This window comes from Lathyrus oleraceus, chromosome 5 (genome assembly GCF_024323335.1).
Source record: "Lathyrus oleraceus cultivar Zhongwan6 chromosome 5, CAAS_Psat_ZW6_1.0, whole genome shotgun sequence".
NCBI classification, from domain to species: domain Eukaryota; kingdom Viridiplantae; phylum Streptophyta; class Magnoliopsida; order Fabales; family Fabaceae; genus Lathyrus; species Lathyrus oleraceus.
In genome coordinates, this window is record NC_066583.1 from 248731821 (window position 1) to 248757759 (window position 25939).

The following is a 25939-nucleotide window of genomic DNA, read 5'->3' on the forward strand; positions in this document are numbered from 1 at the left end:
GCAAATATTGTTTGAACGCGCATGAGTCATACCCAAAGATGAGTGACATACAATCACATATGTAAAGTTATATTCTCAATGTATGTAATGATCACGGCGATCCATTATGGTCTTGTTTTTCCTGGTGTCAAGGAGCCCATAATGATTGTTGTGAAGAGATTGAGTCTCTCAAGTGTTTCTTGAATGAAAAGATCGTTGATACCTCCCATTTTTGTGCTTGCCAGTTTTGATATGACTTATGTTCTAATGTTCTGCTCCCTTCTCACATGGGCAGTCTCATATGTCTTGAAGAATATTTCTTTGATTCTAATGGGTTGTGGTGGAGTTGGTTCTCACCATATTCAACACATTGTCTTGTGTTGTTCTCTTCACTCTTTACAGGTATTTCTAACACTTATTTACCTTCCTATTTGTATATTCGTTTCTCATGTAGATATTGATCACAGTAAAGTATGATATTTTCTAACATATTTTTACACCCAATCATAATAACATGTAGATATTCTCTACCATCCACAACATCATTAAAGATCAACTACATGTGCAAACATGTATGTAATGTACTCCACAACTGACTCATTATGCACGCGGTACCATTCATGAACACTCAGGTTTATCTCGATCTCGATCCCCACCATAGTACACAAAGTACACCAAATTGACACCATCACCGTAGATAATGCTTCATTGATTCCCACTTGAAACCAGTTACTCGCTTTCGATCCCCACCATAGGAGTATAGCACATCAAAGTTTGTTACCATCACCATAGGTAACACTTCACTAATTCCTCACTAGAACTAGCTACTCGCTCACAATCCATACCATCGTACCAGAGCACACTAAAGCTAGACCAATGTATGCAAACCATGATGCATGACTCTCAACAACATGCATTTTCACCAAAAGGTTCACCAAAAGGATCACCAAGCACATCTCATCATTTATATCCAACATCACTCATCATGTGCAATAATTAATCAATGTTACAACATCAATAAACAATAACAAACAACAAGAATTCAACAATGTTAACTTCATAAGCATTATTTCATGTTACTTTACCAAAATAACAACATATCATCGTGTAAATATAACGATCCGCTAATCGATCATACAAGTCATCAAAAAAATCCCTACAGTAGGTAAATGACTACAACTCAAAATTTTCACTAAAAAAATACCATAAGATAGCTTTGTGCGTTAGCTTTCTAATGCTTCAAACAACGTCTCATTTGGAGTCACGAAACTCAAGTTACGCTCGAAAATGTCTCTCTTGGTACAAAATCCAGGAAGCTGTTATGGCCGCCCGTAACAGCGGCTACGACCCGTAGCACTCCCCAGGCCAAAACCCCCATTTGGGCGCGCCTCTGGTACAAAAACCAGAGGCCTGCTACGGCCGCCCTAGCAGCTGTTACGACCCGTAACAATGCCCATAAAACCCCAAATTGCTCACAATTTTGTGCGATCGCTCTTGTTTTTCAGCCGTTCATCAGACCCCAAACCCCAAGGTTTTACCCATAACAGTCCTAAAACATACCATACATCATTGTACATGAAAATATATGTATTTTTATCATCTGTTAACATCTAAGTCAACAATACATCATTTATCTATGACTAACATGCAATTCACTCAATTCATGTTTACCCCCAAACCTTCCAAACCCTCAAACATGGTGGAAAACATCCATATCTCAAAACAGAAAATAGTACACATATAGGCACACAAAATACATCATTATAACAACTAACTGTAGGAGAATTGCCATCCAAGGCGCAACGGAATTTAAAATTTCTCCATTTAGTGATCCTTACGAATGGGCATGATTAGTGATAGAATCGTTACCTCTTGTGGCGATTCAAACCTTTGATGCAGATTTCTGATAATGATCAAAACCTTTGATACAGATCCACGGGGCGATCACGAACGTTGAACGATGACAACGTCTCTACTCAGTCCACACGAACGGATTCCTTCAATCGCAGTGCTAGCTGTTATGAATGAAGGCTTTGAGTGAGAGAGAGATACGAAATTCCAACTCTTCAGTTGTGTTTTCTGTCTCAGTTGAGTTACAATGCTTCTACCCAAGGGGTTCTATTTGTAGAACCACTTGTGTGGGCTTCAAGCCAAAAAGCCCACTTAAGTGCATTTTGGCCCATATCTCATAATATTCCAAAATCACTTAAGTATTTGGTACCTTACCATATTTCGTATTCTGCTTAAGTACACCGTACCTTACGATATTCCTTAATTGTTCTATCTCTCATCAATCCGTCCTTTGTGTGTGACCCTATAGGTTTTCGCGACGTTGGCAATTATATTAAATCACGCATTTAACATAATAAACAGTGAGTGGTATCTAGCAACACATCACTGCTACCCAAGTCACGAAAATGTCATGTGATCTGACAAAACCTCCTGTGATAATAATTATGTGTATAATTACCCCTTTGCCCTTATGTCTATATTGAACACAAGGTATAGACCGTGTCATCCTTGTCCAGTTCAATATTGGGCCCATAGACACTTATCCTGTTACGCAGGATTGGCAAATTCCATCTAGGACACTCATGTCCCTCAGCATGCTTCGTGGAGTACCCATCAACTGTCTTTATGGTTATCCAGTTACGGATAACGTTAGATCAGCAACAAAGCACTCGACTCTACATCTAGGATCCATAGTGGTTTCAGGTCGAAGAGTGGTATACACTATTATCACCATGGGAATAACTTATGACACTTTGCATAACTTTCTATATAGTATTCTCATAGCGGGTCAATCTAGTATAAATAGTACTCCTAATATTCATACCTATGTTTAAGACTTGATAACTCTTTATCCATGATCCATGAGATGTGATCATCAGTCTACAAATATAATAGTCTTAATGCTTTAATGTTATCCCACTTCACACTAAAGCTCGACTACGGATACTTTAAGAATAGTGTCCTTATGTTTAATGTGTTCTCATGATTAAGTCACACTTAATACATTAAACGGACTATCTATTCCAGGGACTTTATTAATCAACCATAATAAAGAAAATGCCTTTAAATAATTCGATACAAGTACCAAAAGTATTGGCCTCTAGGGCTTACACCAACACTAACAACATCAAAACTTCATAAAAAGTCAGAACCAATCACATTCCAATTGCCCTAAAGAGAGTAAGGACCTCTCATCTTTATCCTTCATGCAATACACCTAGATTGATAGCCCTTTCTCCCCCTTATCTTGATTTTTCAGCAAAAGTTCTTCAATGGAGTCTTCCTTTAGCCCTAGCATTTACCTCTTTTCACCATAAAATTTATTTTTATATAAAACTCTCCAAACTCTCTTCCTTCAAATATAACTTAGGGTTTTTTACACACTTCTTTCCAATTACCTTATTAACCCTCAATTTTCTTAATTCACACTATTGCCCCAACTCCCTAACTCATTGCTCCCCTCCATTTCTCCAAATTCTCCACATTGGCACAATTATATCATTTTACTATTTTATTTAATTAATTCAAATAAAATACTATTTATTATAATAATTAATAAAATTCTAATTAATTCTAAACAACTATACTAAACTCTTACTCTCTATATATACCTCTACTTCAAGGACACTTACCCCCACCACCATACAACAAATAATTTAAAACATCAATTAATCAAATAAAATTCTAAATAATTAAATTAAATTAATTAACCAAATTTGGGGTGTTACACGCGCTGCATTGACCATCCTATATACAACACTTTCAATTGCGACTGCCTTGAGACCAGACAACTTGCTGGTTATTTGAGTCTTTCTCAGGTGTATGTGAAATTATTCGTTGTAGTTTAGTTATTATTTAATTGTTATGAATACAATTTCTTAATGCTGGATATACAAGCATTTCCCCACCATCTATGACAAAAGGATGTAGCATCCCCTGTGGGCGCCCCATGTGCGAGGAGATGGAAGGCCATGCAAGCACATCCCGATGGTGTTGCGGAGTACATGAGGAGGCTTGATGCCTGACTGTAAATGATGTCATTTGGACACCATACACATCTCACATATTCCACCATGAGTTTGACGAGTCTTCTTTATTTTCTGGTTATATTCGGTAGGAGACCTTAGTCGCTAGAAACTTGCCTGAGAGGTATCTGCGATAATATGGTTATGTCCAGGGCATCTCACGACCAGTTCCGGATGTTCCAGCTGCGAGCATTGATAGGTGGTTTTAGAGTAACATCATCAACTTTGCTCGTGCCATTATATATAGCACAACGAGGGTTCAACACGACTCATAGTGTGCGGATGGTTACCTTGGGTGGTACCTCACCGTATCACACCCTCGCATCATCCCACCCGTTGAGCATACAGATGATGCTGAGCCTTCTGATGTTGGGGTACCTGCCGATGATGTGCCGCCGCCGTCACCTTCAACTGATGCCAATAACCAACACCGCATATAGATGATTGCAATTATTATGGATAACCTCATGGGTTTGGTAAACCCAGACGATGAGGTTTTTATTGGATCATCGTGGGCAACACACATAGCTAGTAAATGACCTATTTTAATATTATTATTATTATTTTTATGTATTATTTGTATATTATGTGTAATATTACTCAGACATCTGCACAATACTTTTTATTAGATAATGTTTTGGAACTTCCATTGATGCATGATGAACATAACTTAACATTTGACAAACAATTACATAACTTAGACAAACAATTACATAAATTAAGAAAACAATAATAAATAAGAAAACCTAAACACTACAAGATGATTATGAACCTTTCAACATCTTAATTATGTCGTCGATAAATCTTGAAACCTTCGTATCTAGCTCGATCGACCCGTTAGTTAGCCTACGTCGAAATGATCTCCGCATAACCTTCAAATATTCATCGATCTTCAACTTAATAAGATTGTATTTCACCCTTCCATCAAATATCAATCCAATCTTCACGAAAATTGATATTTTTCACCTTTCTGTTATCAGTATCAGACAACAACTCATTCAACTTTGATGTCAAGGCGGCGAGAAATGTGGTGCAACTCTGAAGCCGAAACTCTACAGGACATGCAACTTCATTGAAGTCCATTTATGCCTTAATCAAAAATTGAGGATGAAGTATTTTGAGATGTTTTTTGAACAACAGGTGGCCAGTATTTATACAACTTTGAATTTATTCTAAACCACACAAAACGGTCGGTGCAATCACAACCGTCCAAAACTGTTCGCAAAATTCAAACCATTGAAAATCTAATAAAATTGAACTACCGAAAATTTCACATTAGTTAAAAATTTCAGTATCACATAGCATTTTTCAAAATATCTATAAATTTACAAGCGTGCCAAAAAATTTAGAAAATTCCAGCATTAGGTAATACCAAAAATTCTGAATATATTATCAAAATTTTTGATTGTATCAAAAATTTTCAATTGCTTTTCAAAAATTTTATATACAAATTTGATTTCAATTTTAATCAGAAACACACTTTTGAAATTATGAAATAACGTGGAGTGATCGGTAAGAAAATGAATGATTGATTAAATCCTCTTTATTTTAGTTTATATTACTTTTATTAATAAAAATAACTATTATCAGATTAAATAAAAAAAACATAACTATCTCTTATCATAAAGGATTTAATTGAAATACACTTACACTGTCAGTTAATCATAGCCGTTGGATGTTGAAACAAATTTGTTTTTTATTTTAAAAATCTATAAAGTAATGCAAACGGGTGATAGTGATGAATCGATTGTGTAAAATATTTTATACTGACAGTGTATAATAATTAATCTCTATCATAAAAAAGATAAACTAAACTAAATATCTCTTATTTATTTTTAATAAATAAAAATAATACTTATCAACAAATTTAATTTTATTATCCATTTTCTTAATTTGTAGTATGATTTTGTGCAAAAAGTTTAACATATTATTATTCACTATCCACTATTCTGGTTTTGCCACTGTCAATAAAAAAACCTTCGGCTATAGGAAATTGGATCAAATTTCTCATTTCTGCTTACATTGCCATCAACAACTTCCTCCATTAGAAAAACCCTAAATTTCAATTTCTAAGTGAAATCTCACTCAGAAAATGAAGACTATTCCTTTGATTCTAATGGGTTGTGGTGGAGTTGGTTCTCACCTTCTCCAACACATTGTCTCTTGCCGTTCTCTTCACTCTTTACAGGTATTTCTAACACCCCTTTACCATCCTATTTATCGATTCGATTCGATTCTCAGGTAGCTATTGATCACAGTAAAGTATGATCCTTTTCTGACATGATGAAAAATGTGGTTTTGTTGATTGATGTTTTGAATTCTGATTGGCAGGGACTCTTGTTGAGAGTTGTGGGTGTTGGTGATAGTAAATCTCTGATGGTTGTTGATGATTTGTTGAACAAGGGGTTGGATGATAACTTTTTGTTAGAACTTTGCAGGCTCAAGCATGCTGGAGAATCTATATCAAAACTTGCTGACAGTGGTAGATATCTATGCTAGTGTGTCTAGCTTGTCTTGGTAGTGATATGGATGTTTGTGATTTCTTATGCTTACTCTTTGACTGTAACTAATTGAAAGGACACTGTCATGTATTTGCACATCCGGAATCGCAGGGAAAGATTGTAGAGATTGCATCTCAACTTGGTAAAAAATCAGGTGTGTTCAATTTCGTTGTGTGACTCTTTACCTGCCTGATGTGACTGATTTGAAAGTAAATCCTGAATGAGAGTAAAGTTTTGTCTATGCAATCACTTAAACAGCTTTATATCTGAATTTTTCGTTGTAGGTTTGGCCTTTGTAGATTGCACTGCTAGCTCCGGCACTGTTTCAGTGCTAAAACAAGTGGTTGATATGGGTTGTTGTGTTGTTATGGCAAATAAAAAGCCTCTTACTTCTACAATGGTAAGATCATCACAAATGTTTGATAATAATTGTTGAAATGGGGGATGGTAATGGAAATACATAATTATTGTTAAGTAGTAAAGTCTTATTTTACTTTACCCTCTTGTAAGTTGTAACCAGTGGCACTTGTTGACACATTCTAGGAGGAAATGAAAACCTAATTTACCCCCTCTAATTTATGGTATTGATCGTTTTGGTCTTAAAAAATAAAAATCATGCAACATGATCCCGAAAATTTATATTGTATGGAATTTTGATTTTCCGTTAAACTATTAACAGAATTTGTCATTATGATATTGTGTTTTTGAAGCTTCAGCAATGACGTTAAACTTTATATTGTATGGAGTTTTAATTTATAGTGTTATCTAGCGGCACCATGGCTGCAATGACGGATATACATGGCGATTTTTGGGCTCGCTGCAATAGTAAATATCGTCCGATATTGCGGGTTTTTCCGCTATAACGGCGCTGGAAAGCGGCCGGTATGGTGGGATTTTGGCTCTCCGCCATGGACCGCCATCGACAACACCGGGTATATTAGAGTTTTCCCTAGAAGAAAGTTTCATTATAATTATTCTTTCAAGTAAAAGATAAGGTTGATTTCTCCTGCTTTACTTTGTTTCTTTGTTCTATTGATGTGGTTGCCTCAGCTAAATAATAACCCTTACATGGAACAGGAGGATTATGAAAACCTTATGAAATATCCACGTCGAATCCGACATGAGTCAACTGTAAGTGATGTTAATTCATACTTCTACTGGATTACTGATTTATGTACATTTATTGCAACGAGATGGGACTATATAAAAAAATAGTTGTGAAAGTATAGATTTTCAATAAAGAGGAATATAAACTGCAAATTTGTTTCTAGAATTTATTCCATTGGTTATATTTATGTCTTCACTCTAATTTCAAGTAACCAAATTAGAGGCCTGCACAATTTCTGGATATGTTGTATGGTGGATCTATAATTTGCAAGCAGTTGCTTTGCTAAAATTCTGAATGTTATGATTTATGAACAATAATCAAATTATTTAAGAATAATAGTTAAATGAACTCATCTGAACTCTCCTATTGAAGATCTTGGTATAATCTCATCTTCTTGAAATAAGGAGGGAAAGATCATGAAGGACTGTGTTTTACTCAATCATTTTCTTATATAGAAATATGGGAAATCCAAAATCCAAATCAGAAGAAAAAGGACCTGAAATATAAACTTTAATTTAATTAGAAATGTAACAATGATATTATCTTATTTATTTCTTTTAAAATTTTTACAAATCATTTTACTTTTAGCATGTTCTTATGGAACAAAAATGTATGCTTCTTTAAATGTAAATTTATGTTATATTATACATGTACAAAGTCATTATACTTGTTTTGATTCTGCCACCTGTTTCTCCCATCCATTGTTTTGATCAATTTCTTGAACTTGTCTTGATAGCAAAATGAGAAATGTCCTTTAAACGGGCCATGTATATTTTTTAGGTTGTCAATTAATGGAATTGTAATTTTAATGGGAAACTATACTAGCGGAAATTTATGACTTCATGGGAATATTGAAAAATCATGGATTGAGGAACTATGACTGGTCTGAATTTGATTGTGATGTTTTTAAAGGTTGGTGCTGGTCTTCCTGTGATAGCATCCCTGAATCGCATTATCTCATCTGGCGATCCAGTTCATCGGATTGTTGGAAGTTTGAGTGGTATGATATCTTTCATCATTGTATGATTACATCCCTTAGACATTATTTTTTGTGCTTGATCACATATTCATATTTGGCAGTCTTCCACATAAATGTAAGGTACTGTTTTGTTGATATTGGAATTTATGCTGCATACTCTTACTAGGAACATTGGGATATGTAATGAGTGAGGTTGAAGATGGAAAACCGCTAAGCCAAGTTGTTAGAGCTGCTAAAAGTCTGGGGTACACTGAACCAGGTTATTGACAGCTACTTTTGAAAGTGTATTATTCAGTGGGCTACATTTGGTTATTGCTACACAATTAGTTTTTGATAAATTACCTTTAAACGTGTGGATTATTTATGTGTACTGTCATGTTGCAGATCCACGTGATGACCTTGGTGGAATGGATGTTGCTAGAAAGGTTTGTTTTTCTTCTGGGAAATTTACTTTTGCAGTTGTTCCTGCTTTATCCAAAACTCACAAATCTGTATCATATTTTAGCAAAATTCTTGTGCTGTGTTTGGCTAATGGGGCTTCAGTTTCATTTTCCAAGCTGTGATATTGGAGTTTATCAACTTTTTAGTTGAACATTTCTTATCATGGGACTTTCTGCACTACTTTTGGATGAAGACGAATGTATTATTATGAATAGTAATTTAAAATGGTTTTAAATCCTAATACAAGCATTCTGCTTTTTGGGCTGATATTTGAAACAGGCTTTGATTCTTGCTAGAATACTTGGACGTCGGATTAATATGGATAGCATTCAGGTTTGTATGGCATTTTTCACATTTTACTTCCCTGTCTCACCTTTCTTATATTTAATTAGTTTTCTCCCCTTTCTTATATTTAATTAGTTTTCTCCCCTTATTTTAATGATTATATATATATTTCACAGGTTGAGAGCTTGTATCCCAAAGAAATGGGGCCTGATGTAATGACTGTTGATGACTTTTTGGGTCGTGGACTCTTGTTGCTGGACAACGATATTCAAGAGAGGGTTGAAAAGGCAGCTTCAAATGGAAATGTTTTGCGATATGTATGTGTCATTGAGGGCCCAAGGTATCTTTTTCCTTCCTTCATATTTCATGGTCAATTCAATCTTTGCATTGGTGATGATCAATGTTTAAATCTTTAAATTGTAAGTACATTGACACCGATTATATTGATTATAACTTTTCTTCTCTTTGTAGGTGTAAAGTTGGTGTTCAAGAGCTTCCAAAGAATTCTGCTTTAGGAAGATTAAGAGGAAGTGATAATGTGGTAAGCTTATTTTATTTTCTTGCTTTTTGGTGTTCAGTATTTTTAATAAAGATTTTTTCCACTTTAGAGGCTTGATCTGGCACAATATGCTTTCATTTCTTTGCTTTGCCGCGTAGTACAAATTCAGCTTTCCGAAGCACTAACTTCAAATGCTTGACCATTTTGTATGTTAATGTAAATGACAGTTGGAAGTATACACTCGATGCTATAGTGACCAACCTCTGGTTATTCAAGGTGCTGGAGCTGGAAACGACACGACTGCAGCTGGTGTCCTTGCTGATATCGTGGATATTCAGGATTTATTTCCTTGAGGAAAAAGTTACTGTTCTATGAATTCTGAGAACATATATCAATGACGATAAATATGTTTGAATAACATAAGGATATGGTTTATTATGACTTGTCTCATTAATTATAATGCAACATCAACCTTTAAAATTCTGCTAATTCAGTGCAATCAAAATAGCAACCTGTAGGACCTTCATCTGATAAAAGGGCGAGCATGATTGGTCCTCTAGCACCATCATCTACTGTCATTGTGCCTTTGTGCCAGTTGAGATCAGTGCTTACAAAGCCAGGATGAACACAGTTAATGAGCATGTGAGGATTGTTCCTTGCAAGAACTCTTGTATAGGCATTGAGACTGGCCTTGGAGATGCTGTATGCTGGAAGCATCATACCCCACCCATTAGCTTCAAGAGCATTTCCTTTAAAATCATACAGAAATTTCTTCACTATGGTGTCTATTTTCTCTTCAGATAGTTCCTCTACAGCCCCAAGTTCATTTCTTAGCCTCCCATTTGGGATCCTCTGCACACAATCATGAGTCTTTTCTTCGGTGGAGGTATATAATGATAAGACACGTACTTTATACAACTAACGGTATATTCTATAATAAAATGCATAATAGTATATCCAAAAGTACTTGAATGAGATGTCCAGGTCTTCTAACTTAACCATATGTTCTAGGCTCGAATCCAACCTTGACAGGAAAACAACCTTATGGTATGATCTTAAAAATGAATATGAGAAAGAAACAAGACAACAAGATTGATCGAGTGTATGCATGTAAGTTTAAGCAAACCAGGGGTTATTTCTGTTCACACTAATACACAACATACTGAGCATATTATTTGTAAAAGATATCTACAATCAACATTTAGATTGAGGGTGATGTTTCTTTTGCAGCTGGATCTCAGTTTTATACCTTTAACTCACCCCTGAGAGAAGAGAGATTCACTATCCTTGCCTTTGCAGATGATAGTTGTAGCAGGGGAAGGAGAGCCTTAGTTACTCTTTTGACACCATAATAATTGGTATTTAAACATTCTTCCGCCTTCTCGTAAGTTTGTGCAATAACACCTTGAAACAAGGTATTGTCAACTTCGCCTGACAACTGCATCCATAGGTCATAAAAGGTGCCATTTCATAAACTCTGGTAATTTAACAGTAATTTGAGCTTACCCAAGTTGCAGGATCCACATTCAAGGCCTTTAGACACTCCTTATCTACTTGAACACATGATGCTCCTGCATTATTAATCTTCATAAAACCAACTATCAGTTTACTTCTGTTTATAGCATATTATTTGTTCGATCTTATTTTGACTTTAAAGATCTAACGTGTAGATAGACAGACACTAACCAAGATGTCAAGTCGGCCAAATTGTTGCTGGATGAACTTGGTCAATGACTCAATACTGAGAGCATCCAAAACATCCAGCTGATGAAATACCACATTTGACAAACCTATCTGATGGAGCTTTGATATCGCATCCCTTCCCCTTATCTCATTTCTTGCTGTTAAGACAACTGCGACGCCTAAAGACGCCAGTTGCTTCACTATCTCCAATCCAATGCCTTTGTTTGCACCTGTAACTACTGCATATCTATACATATCATGTGTCAGCCACAACCTTGTACAGTCATGCATTCATTTCTACCATTTTGTTTACTCATGAAATGTTAAAGTTTGTATTTTAAGTGCCTTCAGGAAAATCTTCAAGACTATATGGTTGCTCACCTTTGTGCTACATATCTTCCATCTGATTCCATACAGGAGTGATGTTTCTAGCTAATTATAACCTGCAGAATTTTAAATGTTGAATTCAGTTAAGAATTATCATAAGTTGAATGAATCACATATCGGAAGGTGGATGCATCTATATATGTAAAAAATTGTTGCATTGCAGGAAAGGTGACAATTGGTACAAACTAAGGGACACAGGCAATAAGTTAATAACATGTTTGTTTATCATTTAGTTTAATTATTCTAAGGCATTATTCTTCAAGATCCTCTATTAGGTAAACCTATTATTTTGTGTATCAAATAAGAAGCATTGTCAACTTTGTGATTTTGTCCAACATGTTGGCTTAGGTGCTGGACATGATCATGATCAGTATGCATGGATCCTCTGCTCCCGTTTGTGTCATGCTGTCTAATCTACACTAATATCAACCACTTGATTATGTTACCACATGCGATGAAGAGTATTTTAAACGGCCAAGATGCGAGCTTAACGGTCCAACCACTACAGAGGATACAAATCTATATGCAATGTGATAAGAATTTAAAAGGTCCATTAGAGAAAAAATATATCAGTTTTATTAAATGATTTTATTATTATCTAGGGGTGCAATTAGTATTATATTTTGACCTTGTTTGTGTTGTTTCCAAAAGTGGCCCATGGCCCATTGTCATTAGTAGAAAACCCTAGCAATATATATAGTAAAACCCTTGTTGATAGATCTAGGAAAAATCTGAAAAATTATTTCTTCTTATGCAACTTAGATCTAAATTGTAGCCTTTGTGTGGCCTAACAATTGATGTTTTCATTACTTGAATTCATGGCCCCCTCCAAACCCAACAATCCTTCTTCTAGAGAAATTGTAGAAGAAGTTGTGCAAATTGTCAATATCCATCCTGATAATGCTATCAACCTAACTCAATAACAAATGGACGAGAGATTTGATAAAACAAATGCAGATCTAGGGCAGATTCAAACAAGAATCGAAAATGAAAATCAAATTTATAAATCTAGATATGAATCTATCATGGCTATGCTCACCAAACTCGTAGCTTAAAAGGAGCATAAAAAACACACTATTGCTCATACAACTGCAAGTTCATCAGGTATTACTCATGTTTCTCCCTCAATCCCTATGGCAGCAACCCGTGTTAATTCCATTTTAACTCATTCCAACTCCTATCATGGTTCCTCTATTTTTACCCATGCCAATACCCCTATACACACTCAGCTATCCTTTCTCACAATCCTCCACCACCTATCGCTACTGCTCCCATTAGGAATACAACAACACACATATCCAGATTTTTCTCTCAACAAACTGTTAACGACCCACCCTACCTCCATAACCCTACTGCCTTCACAACCACATAGAACCATAATATCCATATGTTCCAACAATTTCCCCTTCCACAAATGCAGCAAATCCCTTAACTACCCCCGTTTCTAACACCCAAGTTGGAACTTCCAATGTTTGATGGTTCAAACCCTTTAGAATGATTATTTCAAGTTGATCAATTTTTTAATTTTTATCAATTACCACTCGAAAATAGATTATCCTTGATCTCTTTTTTACATGAAAGATGATGCATTAGGTTGGTTTAAATGGATGCACCCGAATCTTTTATTGACATATTGGATTTCTTTCACTAAAGCTTTATAATTACGTTTTGGTCCTTCGACTTATGATAATTATCAAGCAGAGTTATTCAAATTAAAACAAGAAGGTTCTGTTGTGGAATACCAAACTCAATTTGAGAAATTGGGTAATCAGGTTGTTGATATTTTAGATTGTTTCATTTCTGGTTTATCATGTGACATTCACAATGAAATGGCAATTCATAGACCAACTTTGTTGGAATATTAATATTTGTTTTGAATTAGTATTTGTTTTTAGTCAGTCAATAAAACTCCTATTCAAAAGGAGTATCTAGGTTAAGACCTATTCTTTAGCATAATGTGCTGAAAAATAGGAAGTTCATTTTATGTAAGGCTATTTATGCAGTCCGCTTTTCTGTTTTTAATATCAAGCAAAGTTTACAATTTCAATTACTTGTATTCTTACCTTGTTTAACATTTGGTATCAGAGCCTCGTCAAGAGGCCTGACCAGAGAAAGAGAGGTTGAGGAAAATCCGTGAGAATGACAGAAAATACCAGTAGCAGCAGATTTGTGCAACCAGCAATTCCCAAATTTGATGGTTTCTATGAGCATTGGGCGAAGCTGATGGAGAACTTCCTCCGATCGAAAGAAATATGGAACTTGGTCGAGGATGGAGTGGTTGGTGGTCCACAAAACCGGGAGCCAACTGATGAGGAGACAAAAACAATTGCAGAGCAGCAGTTGAAGGACAGAAAGGTGAAGAATTATCTTTATCAAGCCATTGATAGAGAAATCATGGAGACAATACTAAATGATGACACCTCAAAGCAGATATGGGACTCAATGAAGCAAAAGTTCAAAGGGTCAACTAGAGTGAAGAGAGCTCAACTTCAAACTTTGAGGACTGAGTTCGAAATACTGAAAATGAAAGAGGGAGAATCTGTCAATGCATACTTTGGACGAGCTCTCTCCATAGCAAAACGGATGAAAGCCTGCGGAGAGATTGTGAAAGAAGCCGACATTACTGCAAAAATTCTGAGGTCTCTTGTGCCAAAATTCAACTATGTTGTGTGCTCCATTGAGGAGTCTAACAATGTGGAAACTCTAACCGTTGATGAACTCCAAAGCAGTCTTCTTATCCATGAGCAAAGAATGAAGGGATCAAATGAGGAGGAGCAGGCACTGAAGGTGACACACGAGGAGCGTTATGAAAGAGGCAGAGGCAGAGGCATGATGAGAGGCCGAGGAAGAGGTAGAGGCCGACAGTTTACGAATAGGGCTGCGGTGGAATGCTACAGGTGTCATAATTTGGGACACTATCAGTATGAATGCCCAACCTGGGAGAAAAAAGTGAACTATGCCGAGTTTAATGAAGAGGAAGAGATGTTGCTGATGGCACAAGTAGATTCTCATCAAAACAAGAAAGAAGGAGTATGGTTTCTTGATTCCGGATGCTCAAATCATATGTCCGGAAACAAGGAATGGTTCATCCAGCTAGATGAAAGCTTCAGGCACTCAGTCAAGCTTGGAAATAACTCAAAGCTAGAAGTAATGGGAAAGGGAAACATCAGATTGGAGATCGGCGGAAGTAATCACATTGTAAGTGATGTATTTTTTATTCCTGAACTACGCAATAACTTACTGAGTATTGGGCAGCTCCAAGATCGAGACATCACAATTGTAATTAAGCATGGAGTTTGCAAGTTGTATCATCCGAGCAGGGGATGCATAATGGAAAGCTTGATGACCACCAACAGAATGTTTCTTGTGACAACAAACATTCTTATATCAGTGCCTACATGTTTCAATGCAAACATTGATGATCTCGGTGAAATATGGCATAAAAGGTTTGGTCACTTGAGCTATAAGAATCTTGCGCTGCTGCATAACAAGAACTTGGTTCGAGGAATTCCAAAATTAAATGCTTCATAAAAAATTTGTACAAGTTGCATGGTGGGAAAACAACATCGAAAAGCTATCCCTAAGAAAAGCATCTGGAGGGCCAAACAACAACTGCAGCTTATTCACTCAGATATATGTGGTCCAATTTCTCCTGAATCACATGGAAACAAAAGGTACATACTGACATTCATTGATGATTTCAGTCGTAAACTTTGGGTTTACTTTTTAAATGAGAAAAGTGAAGCCTTTACTACTTTCAAAGAATTTAAAACTATGGCAGAGAAGGAGACTAGTTTGGCACTGTGTTGTTTAAGAACAGATAGAGGAGGAGAATTCAACTCAAATGAATTTTCAAACTTCTGTAAAGCTCAAGGAATCAAGCGACAACTGACAACAGCTTATACGCCGCAACAAAACAGAGTCGCAGAGCGCAAGAATCGCACAATTATGAATATGGTACGCTGCATATTACCAGAGAAGAAGCTGCCCAGAACGTTTTGGCCGGAAGCCGCAAAATGGGCCTGTCATATGCTCAACAGAAGTCCCACATATGTTGTAAAAAACAAAACGCCAGAAGAGTGTTGGAGTGGTTTCAAGCCTAGTGTCGAACACTTTAAAGTGTTCGGATGCGTAGGAAATGTTCACGTACCAGATGCTAGAAGACTCAAACTTGATGCTAGAAGCCAAAAGCAGGTTTTCATTGGATATAGCGAGAAGTCAAAAGGGTATAAAATGATAAACCCTTTAACAATGAAGGTAACAATCAGTCGGGATGTAATCTTTGAAGAAGATGGCTGCTGGAATTGGGGGAGGACAGATGCCAAATCGAAAAGTGAAGTACTTGATTGGGGTGAAGCTGATGAGGAAACACTTGAGGAATTAGATGAGCATGAAAATGAAAATACCACAAGTGAAGCAAAAGAAGACAACTTAGAAGCGACTGATTCTTCTTCAAATGAATCGGTAACTCCACCAAATTTAGAGAAAAGAGTAAGAAGAGTTCCAACCTATCTTGAGGACTATACAAGCGGAGGAGAATTGTCCGAAGATGAGGTACAAAATTTTCTTATGTTTATGTCTACTGATGATCCAATTTATTATGAAGAAGCAGTGAAGAAGAAAAATTGGAGAGATGCCATGGACAAGGAAATAGCAGCAATAAGAAAGAACCAAACCTGGGAGTTAGTTTAAGCTCCTTCAGAAGCAAAAATAATAGGTGTAAAGTGGGTCTACAAAATAAAACTTGATGAAAACGGTGAAGTTAGCAAGTGCAAAGCTCGCTTGGTGGCCAAGGGTTACACACAGAAGAAAGGTGTAGACTACGACGAGGTTTTTGCCCCAGTTGCAAGATGGGATACCATCCGAATGGTGATAGCTCTAGCAGCAAGAAATGGCTGGAAACTCTATCAATTGGATGTCAAAAGTGCATTTTTGCACGGAGAGCTGCACGAGAATGTATATGTTCCACAACCGCAGGGATACGAAGTAAAAGGAGAGGAGAGCAAAGTCTACAAGCTGAAAAGGGCATTTTATGGGTTGAAGCAGGCTCCAAGAGCATGGTTCAACAGGATCGAAAGTTACTTTGTCAATGAATGTTTCGAAGGGAGCTGCTATGAACACACTCTTTTCATAAAAAAAGAGGAAGATAAAATATTGATTGTAAGTCTTTATGTTGATGATCTTATTTTTACTAGTAATGATCTGATCATGATGCAAAGTTTCAAAACTTCTATGAAAAGAGAATTTGAGATGACTGATTTAGGCGAAATGAAGTATTTTCTGGGAGTTGAAGTGCGTCAAAATGCGAGAGGAATACACATAAGCCAAAAGAAGTATGCGGGAGAAGTTCTCGAGAGATTCGGCATGGGAAGTTGTAATGGAGTAAAGAATCCAATAGTCCCTGGAAGTATTAAGTTGTCAAAAAGGGAGGAAGGGAAGCAAGTTGATGGAACTCTTTTCAAGCAGATGGTGGGGTGTTTGATGTATATGACAACAACTAGGCCCGACTTAATGTATTCTGTGTGTCTTATTAGTCGATTCATGTCCAATCCAAAGGAAGTACACATGCTTGCAGCTAAAAGAATTTTAAGGTACATCAAGTCAACAATTGATCTCGGCATCTTCTATGGAAAAGGATGCAAAGACGAGTTAGTAGCTTACACAGACAACGATTATGCCGGTGATATAGATGACAGGAAGAGTACATCAGGCTATGTATTCATGTTAAGCGGTGGAGCTGTTGCATGGGCATCCAAGAAGCAACCAGTAGTTACTCTTTCTACGACTGAGGCCGAATACGTAGCTGCTGCGTCCTGTGCTTGCCAATGTATTTGGATGCAACACATCCTAAAACAAGTTAAAGACACTCAATCTGACTGTGTTACAATGTTTTGCGATAATTCTTCTACCATTAAGCTTGCCAAGAATCCCGTCTTTCATGGAAGAAGTAAACACATCGATGTGAGGTTTCATTTTCTGAGAAATCTAACTAAGGATGGAGCTGTGGATATAAAGTTTTGTGGAACAAATGATTAACTTGCAGATATCATGACCAAGCCATTGAAGTTGGACCAATTTGAGAAATTTCGAAAGCACCTGGGAGTACAGGCAGCAGAAGATTAAACTAAAATGTTGTATGTATGTTTAGCTTAGGGGAGGAATTGTTGGAATATTAATATTTGTTTTGAATTAGTATTTGTTTTTAGTCAGTCAATAAAACTCCTATTCAAAAGGAGTATCTAGGTTAAGACCTATTCTTTAGCATAGTGTGCTGAAAAATAGGAAGTTCAGTTTATGTAAGGCTATTTATGCAGCCCGCTTTTCTGTTTTTAATATCAAGCAAAGTTTACAATTTCAATTACTTGTATTCTTACCTTGTTTAACAAACTTCAAATTCCCAAGCTATTGGCCTAGCCAAACTCATTGAGTCAAAACTCAAAGATGCAAAACCAAAATTCTCAAATCCCTTTCCTACCCCTTATCCTAAACCCAACACCACTTTCACTACCACCCCTCAAACCTTAAAACCCCAACTTTCAACAACTCCACAAGGGATACTACCTTCCCAAAAGCCAAACACCAACTTTCCAACAAGATTATCCATCTGACGGCTATCCCAAGCCCAACTACAAGAGCAACGCGCTCAAGGATTATGTTTCAATTGTGATGAGAAATTTATTACTGGAAACGAATGTTCCACAAATAAATTTCTTTTGCTTTTGGATGATGGTGAAGTATTGGAAGAACATTATTATATCAAAGACAACTTTAAACCAGAAAGTGATGAGAATGACTTAAGTGATACTTATTTTCAGTTGTCAACCCAAGCATTGACTTGTCAATTTTCTCCAAAAACACTCAAGTTCAAAGGATTTATTGACGACTTATCAGTAATGGTCCTTGTTGATACAGACATCACACATAATATTCTACAACCCCACATTGCCCATCATCTAAACCTCCAAACTATCCCCAATTCCTCAATTTTTGGTCATGGTGGGAAATGGTTCCCATTTATAGTGTGAAGGAATATGCAATAATATTCAAATTGTTCTCCAAAACAAACCGTTTAACCTTCCCTTTTACTTACTCCCAATAGAAGGCGCCGATGTTGTCCTCGACATGACTTGGTTATGAACTCTGGGTCCAATCCAAGCAGATTTCTCCATCTTATCCATCACTTTTACCCACCTAGTAAACTCAATTACCTTAAAGGGAGACCTTACAACTCACCCAATTGATACAACCTTTCACCAATTCCACCACCTCTTTCACACCGATTATGTTGCCTCCCTACATCTCATGATTTTCCATCCATTAGATTATTCAACAAACACCCTTACATCCAATCATTCCCTATTAGAACCCCTACCACCAAACCTTCACCTAGAAATTCATACTTTGTTTACTAATTACCCAACAATCTTTCACCCTCAAACTGGACTTCCCCTAACCAGGCCTCACGACCATCACATTACCCTTTTACCCAATACACCTCCTATCAATGTCAAACCTTACCGTTATCCACACTCATAAAAGGAAGCTATGACGACTATTATCCAAGATATATTAAAAGAAGGAATCATTTTTCCTAGTCACAACCATTTTTCCGAGGTGTGTGATTTTTTAGGTTGCCTTTAGACTTGTTAATGAGTGTTTCTTCTTTGTTGTTTTTCAATTTTATTCTGTGCGAGTATTTAATATTGTATTAATTAACTCTTAGTCTTAGAGGTCATTTCTTGACCTCTATATTTTATTTTTTTGTCATGTAGTGACATGTTTTTGGTGTAAAATTGGCCTCTATATTTCTTGGCATCTATATAAGATGCCTGAAAAACATCTTTTATTCTCCGAGGCAATATTTTTCACAGTTCTGGAAATAGATTTTAAGTGTTTCTAGAGACAAAATGTTCTAGTTGATCATATTAATGAGAAAGGTCAAAATAGTAGTACATGAAAGGAAATATGTCGAATAATGATATATAAACGCGACGTTCTTATTGGTCTATATTCTTAATTATGTTGAATGATGAAACCAATGCATGTAAGGTTTATTAATGCGCATTATAATTTATGTATTATTAAGTTTCAAGAGTCAAATGGGAGAATGTAAAAATATTTAATAATTAAATATATACAATATACCTCATGTGAAAAAATATCCTTCAAATGACATAAATGAATGTTATTCAAATAATATAAAAATGTGTTATTAGAATAATATGAAAATGTGTTATTTAAATAACACGAAAATGTGTTATACAAATAAAGTGAAAAAATGTTATTGTGAAGGGGGTATGAATACCACATATAAATAGTGATGATTAGATGAAAGTCCAACCTTACTTATCTACTCACAAGAGTCTTATCAAAGAAAAATATCCCCGAATGAGTGACAAGTATTTGTTGAAAGAGCATAACAATAATTTGATAAGTTGGTTTAATGAAAGAATTTCTAATGATGATAGCGCGTCCGATACAATTAAATGGATGTCATACATGCCAAAATTTAATCTAGTTACTTGGACTGCATACAACATTACTATTTTTTTTCTTCTTTTTATACAAAATCAAAAAGATGATTGTAGTATAAATCAAAATAGTGGGGTTATGTTTGATGCCAAATACATGTATTTCTCAAGTTCGAAAGATAAGAATTCTACATTGGCATATAGAACGTACTTTGGGGTCATTAAGGAGATTTGTAAGATTCATATGTTTTATTCAAAGTGGCTTTATTTAAATGCAAGTGGGTTGACATTAACTTTGGTGTACAAACTGATGAGTTATGATTCACACAGCTTGACCTTGACAAGATAACTTATATGACCGAACCATTCATCAAGGCTACCAAAGTAAAACAAGTGTTTTATGTGACTGAACCTTCTGACAAAAGATGATCAAATATTTTCCAAGGAAAACATATTCTGCATAGTGATGAAAATCATGATTTGAATTTTGACATTCCTTCGATTCCTTCTAATGCAACACGAGTGTCTATTTCATATGAAGAAGTTGATAGAGTTGATGTACATGTTATTCGTAATGATCAGAAAGAAGGTATATGAGAAAATTAATGAGTAAATTTTTTTTATTCTTTATTCATAACTTATTGCATGTTATAATTTTTAAGGTTATATACTAACAAATATTATTATTTGAAATTATAGGCGTTTAAAGTCAAGACATCAAGAACAAGATACATTTCTCATGTTGTAGATATTATTTGATGTAATGATGTGTAAATTGTAAGTTGTTTTGTGTCATTTTGATGTAATACAATTTTTTGTTCTTAATAGTTTTCAGCTATGGGTGTGGTCCACAAATGGTTTCTGTTGTTGTTTCTAGTCTATTTTTGATTTTTAAAAATACATGTTAAAAAAATGAATTCTGTAAAAAAAAATATATTAAAAAAACAAATTATTTCACCATTGTTGGTTATTACAACCGTGGTTATATGTAGTCCGCTATCTAGATAAATAAATGCCAAAAATAGGGTTGATGGGTATTGAATCCATAACCTTTTAGTTTTTCACCATGATTGTTTATTACAACAGTGGTGATATGTAGTGCATTTTTCAGTTTATTACCACAATCAATAGCTCGTGGCGGTAAGTAGCCCATTTATTACCACACACTACTTTATCACGCACCATCAATCATCAATCATGGTTATATGTCTGTTTCAGCTGTTGTGAAATGTCTTATCTATAGTAGTGAAACTACCTATGTTGCATGTCAAACACTTTAGTTAGATATGCTACCTAAAGAGTTGAATGTGAAAAATTGTGTGCAATAAATTTATAATTGATTTGGAAAATCATCCCATGAGCCGAGGAGAAAGCACATTGAAAAAGACACCACTTACTAAAAGATCAAATTGGTAAAGAGAGGTTGAACATTGAGTATTACAAGACTTATTTGTATTTGACGACATTTTGACAAAACCTTTGAAGCATAGAAGGTGTGAAAGCCTTAAGAGATTAATGGAAATGAGAAGTTTGAAAAGTCGGGATTAAGAAGGATATTAAGAATTAATTCATGATTTATGTAAAGTAGCTTTAAGTGACTGTTTCAAAGTGCTCCAAGTGAGATTAGCAACACAAGCAACGGTTTTTTATTTTAGGAAAATTAATCTAATAATATTTTCCCAACTATATTAATAACTCTCTCTTCTCATGTAATCTCAATTCACTCTTAATAACATCCTCTCTTCTCAATTTGTCAAAAATTTGTTTTAATTTTCTCAATTTACAAATAACTTGAAATTCAAGTTATACCGAATAAAATGAGTATTCTCTCTTACTATGTATATTTATTTGCACTAGCATCAACTACTTGTCCTCATTTTTTATAATTAAAAACTATATTCTATTTGTTTTATTATCATGAACTGTACTTAATCTCTCGATGATATTGTTGAACAATAGTCCTCATATTTTTTTATAATAAATTTATTTATTACCTAGTGAGTATTTCATAACCAAACACTAGGATAATAAGAGTTTATAAATTACATAATCATTGCCTTTTCACCTAGCTTTTTTCAAACATAAGGACTTTTTTTTTGTTGGAGATCCAACTAAAGGTTGGCCTCATCTTTTGCACCCGCTCATCAGCACGTTCTTGTAGCCTCCTAATCCTAGCTACATGTCCACACACAACCTCTTGTGCATGTTTCCCCTCGCTCGTTAAACCTTCTATCTTCTCCAATCTCCATTGTCTAATCAAGAATTCCAAATTATTAATGTAGTCACTCACCGTGTACACACCAATACGTTGTGCTACAGCAGAGAAATGGCTGAAGAGGTGTGGGTCTCGTCCATCATGCATCAAGTGCCCGGGCATCGTTATGTGTCCACTCAATATTTTTGATATGGCTATCATCGTCTCTGTGGGGTCCACTTCTAAAAGTTTCTCAACAATCCTCTCATATGCAATCTCATGACGCTTCTCATCTGCAGCAATCGTACCACATATGCATGAAAGAACTCGATCACCCCTTTCCCTAGCTAGTCGGGCCAAACAACCGTCCGACACAAAAGTGGCTCGTTCTTGAAAAGATGTATACACAAAGCCCATATATGGGTTGTTTTCAGTTCCTATATCCTACACCACAAACGATCAATTTAGTATGATAAGATATGATTGAATAGTTATATATAAAAAAAAAAAACTAAAATGATTTTGCTAGTGAGTAAGTAAAAATCAAATACATCACCATGCCAGCTCCAATCAAGTATTGGATAGTCTTTTCGACCATTTGCATATCAACTCGACCAGTTAGATAGAGATAAGTTTTGAGCAAATCTCCATGTCTATTCTCCTCAGCAGTCCATGAGCGCGACCATATAGCCCATGGATTGTTGCTTGCACCGGTCTCATCTGCAACCCCACCATCCATGTTGTTCAAATAGGATTGGTAGGTAGGCAATGCTTCCTCAGTGATCATGTTACCCACAAGAACTGCCAGATATTCGTCCGGAAGCCCAGCAGTTCGATCCCTTAAGTCATTCACTTGATCGATGAACTCGTCTGACGGTAATGTTGAGTTTGGCAAGAAATCATGTGGCTGCCAGCATTCCTCCACAGGTTTGGCCAATGGCAATACACGTTCGGATACCCAACTCTCTAATGACTTGAAAATTTCTTTCTTCTCTGGAGGCATTGAGTGTGTTGTTTTGGCTTTTTGGAATGTTTTGGTGGGGGCATTTAGGTGACACTGTGTTGGAGTCCACGAGTGTGATGTTCCTAATTGGGAGCACATTGCCATCAACATCGTTTGCTATTATTCCTTTGTTATTGATTAGAGAAAACAACATTTGTTCAAACTAGACAACCAAGCCATTGTTTATATATCCTCAATTCATATCTAATTGTAATGAAGTTTATCTTTCTTTCTAAACATAACATCATTTGCACATTTTCTTTAGATGAATTAATTACATGGTAGTACAATAGTAGGTAGATACTCATAATTTTTTTGTTTTTTTGTTTTTATTGTTTAGTGGATAAATGAGATTTTGAGTTTTTTTTTTCATCGTCTGGAAGCCCAACCGTTCGATCACTTGAGTTTTTGGCTCTATGGAGAGAGTACAATCTAAACGGGATTAACATGTGCAAATTCAGTATTTCTGACAGATATATATAAAGAGTTTCTAAATAAATTAAAAATGTTTGTTGAAATTATAAATGGGATTGAAATCAATCTCATCTCATAGCTGCATTTCGTACGTTAACAATAAATACGTGAAAACTACCATTGTACGAGTCAATCAAATCCCATAACTATTCGGTGTGTTTTAAAGTAAATATTAGAGTTAATTTTTGTTTATACAGAATTAAATAATACAATAAATTATTAAAAGAAAATAGATTTTTTTTAAACAAATATTATAATAAATTATCATATTAACACATATTCCTTTTGTCATGATTATAAGCAAAATTATATTTTTAATTTTGATCATTATTATAAATAAAAATAATTATTTTTTATTTATTTAATATTATTATATTTACTATACCTTTTATTTTTTTCAAAAATATTTAATCAAGGTTTTGTTTGATAAATAAAGATAACAAGAGAAAATAAGCTCCAAACAATATTATAAGAATTTTTTACTTAAATATCTCACATTTAAAAAAAAAATTCAAAATAACTCACTTTTCAAATTATTTTCTAAACTACCCCAGTTTCAAAAAAAAAAACTTATAGCGTAGGTTACAGATCAATTGATGCATACATTTAATTTTAAAGAGGGGACACCAATTGAATTGGCTACAGCACATGGTGCTGACAATCCAATTGACGCTCATGTGTATATAGTGAGAGGATGCGCCAATTAGTCAGGCACCTCCGTGTATTGTGTAATTTTTTTTATAAATAGATGTGTTGGGTGGTTCATTTTTCCACATCTCTTTTTATTATATTGCAAACATTTTTCGTCTTCGTCGCCGCTATAGAAAAGTGATTTATTGAGAGATAAACCTCCGTTGGAGATGATGTTTTAGAACATCTGTCATTTTGAGCAACTAAAGAGGGAGTTGGTTTGTTGGTTAGAAGGAAACATACCTGAAGGGGAAAAAATTAGAAGTATTGACAGGCTCGATAACGTACGTGGTTGTGTGCGAGTAAAAAATGATAAGGATGTTAGGAAAGTGATGTTTGAACCAGATGACATCAGATTGATTGTTGTAATCAGTTAGAGATGTTGTTTTTAAATGTTGTGGTTAAGTATTTTCAATTGTTTTGATATTTGTTGTTTGTGTTGTTTTTTTAGACTTTTTTGGTTTTAAGTGTGTTTAAGTTGGAGTGATGTTTATTGTTAACCTTGCTGTAACAAAAAGTTATTAATATATCAAAATCAAAGGTTACAAAAATTGAAAGAAGATACTAAATTATGATGCAGAGGTTGCTCCTAGATTGAGACATTTTTTCTTATTGTGTCCGGGTTGACGACATATACTACATAATCTTATCATTTTATCAACCATATCCATTTCTATTCTAATACGCGTGCTGTTTGACCATCCTTTTTTCTTTCTTCGCATCTCATCGTTGTGTCAAATTATGTCCCCTTTCATATTGAGGTCAGTATTCCTCCATTGCTAGCACTAATAAGCTTTCGTTATAGACATTCATGACGGTAATGTCCTTGTAAACATCAGATAAATGGTTGTAAGCGTCCTGACGAGTATGTGCGCATGCCGCAATGACATGGGAGCAAGGAATACGGAAGGCCTGGAACTTTCCACATTCGCACCAACTTTTGTTTAGTCTGACAACATAGGATAAATTTGGCCTTCCCTCATTGTGGTCCATTATTTCCTATACACTGAAATTTTGCCTATGATGGTCAAAGATTGTAACTGCGTATGTGCTAGCTTTGATAGTTTCCTCTTTCATCACTTTCATACAATATTCACTAGATAATTGACCCGACATTAACACTACACTCCATCTTTCACCTCTGGTTGCGAAGGTAGATGCCAACCTAAAATAGGTTGTTCTGACCAATGCGCTTACTGGTAGATTTT

General features: G+C 35.4%; 3 protein-coding genes across 5 annotated transcripts; 1 reads left to right on the forward strand and 2 right to left on the reverse strand.

Moving 5' to 3' along the window:
• Positions 1–306: 306 nt before the first annotated feature.
• Positions 307–10267, forward strand: LOC127083532 (uncharacterized). Of its 3 annotated transcripts, none has more exons than XM_051023841.1 (12): positions 307–381; positions 6348–6498; positions 6594–6671; positions 6802–6917; positions 7568–7648; positions 8538–8625; positions 8771–8863; positions 8989–9029; positions 9325–9378; positions 9507–9670; positions 9802–9871; positions 10057–10267. In XM_051023841.1, the coding sequence occupies exons 1-12, from the start codon at positions 310–312 to the stop codon at positions 10180–10182; spliced, it is 1134 nt and encodes a 377-aa protein (XP_050879798.1). In that variant the 5' UTR covers positions 307–309; the 3' UTR covers positions 10183–10267. The 3 variants fall into 3 exon arrangements, with proteins under 3 accessions (XP_050879798.1, XP_050879797.1, XP_050879799.1); XM_051023840.1 differs by lacking the exon at positions 307–381 and adding an exon at positions 5954–6204; XM_051023842.1 differs by lacking the exon at positions 307–381 and adding an exon at positions 5954–6204 and having other exon boundaries at positions 7595–7648.
• A 36-nt stretch (positions 10268–10303) lies between these two features.
• On the reverse strand, positions 10304–11767 carry LOC127080018 (salutaridine reductase). Its single transcript, XM_051020355.1, has 4 exons — positions 11516–11767; positions 11336–11413; positions 11079–11267; positions 10304–10681 (listed from the first exon to the last, which is right to left on the reverse strand). Exons 1-4 carry the CDS (start codon positions 11765–11767, stop codon positions 10304–10306), a joined length of 897 nt encoding a protein of 298 aa, XP_050876312.1.
• A 10484-nt stretch (positions 11768–22251) lies between these two features.
• LOC127083533 (stearoyl-[acyl-carrier-protein] 9-desaturase 6, chloroplastic) lies at positions 22252–23774 on the reverse strand. Its single transcript, XM_051023843.1, has 2 exons — positions 23121–23774; positions 22252–23008 (listed from the first exon to the last, which is right to left on the reverse strand). Exons 1-2 carry the CDS (start codon positions 23676–23678, stop codon positions 22436–22438), a joined length of 1131 nt encoding a protein of 376 aa, XP_050879800.1. The 5' UTR covers positions 23679–23774; the 3' UTR covers positions 22252–22435.
• Between the last annotated feature and the right edge of the window lie 2165 nt (positions 23775–25939).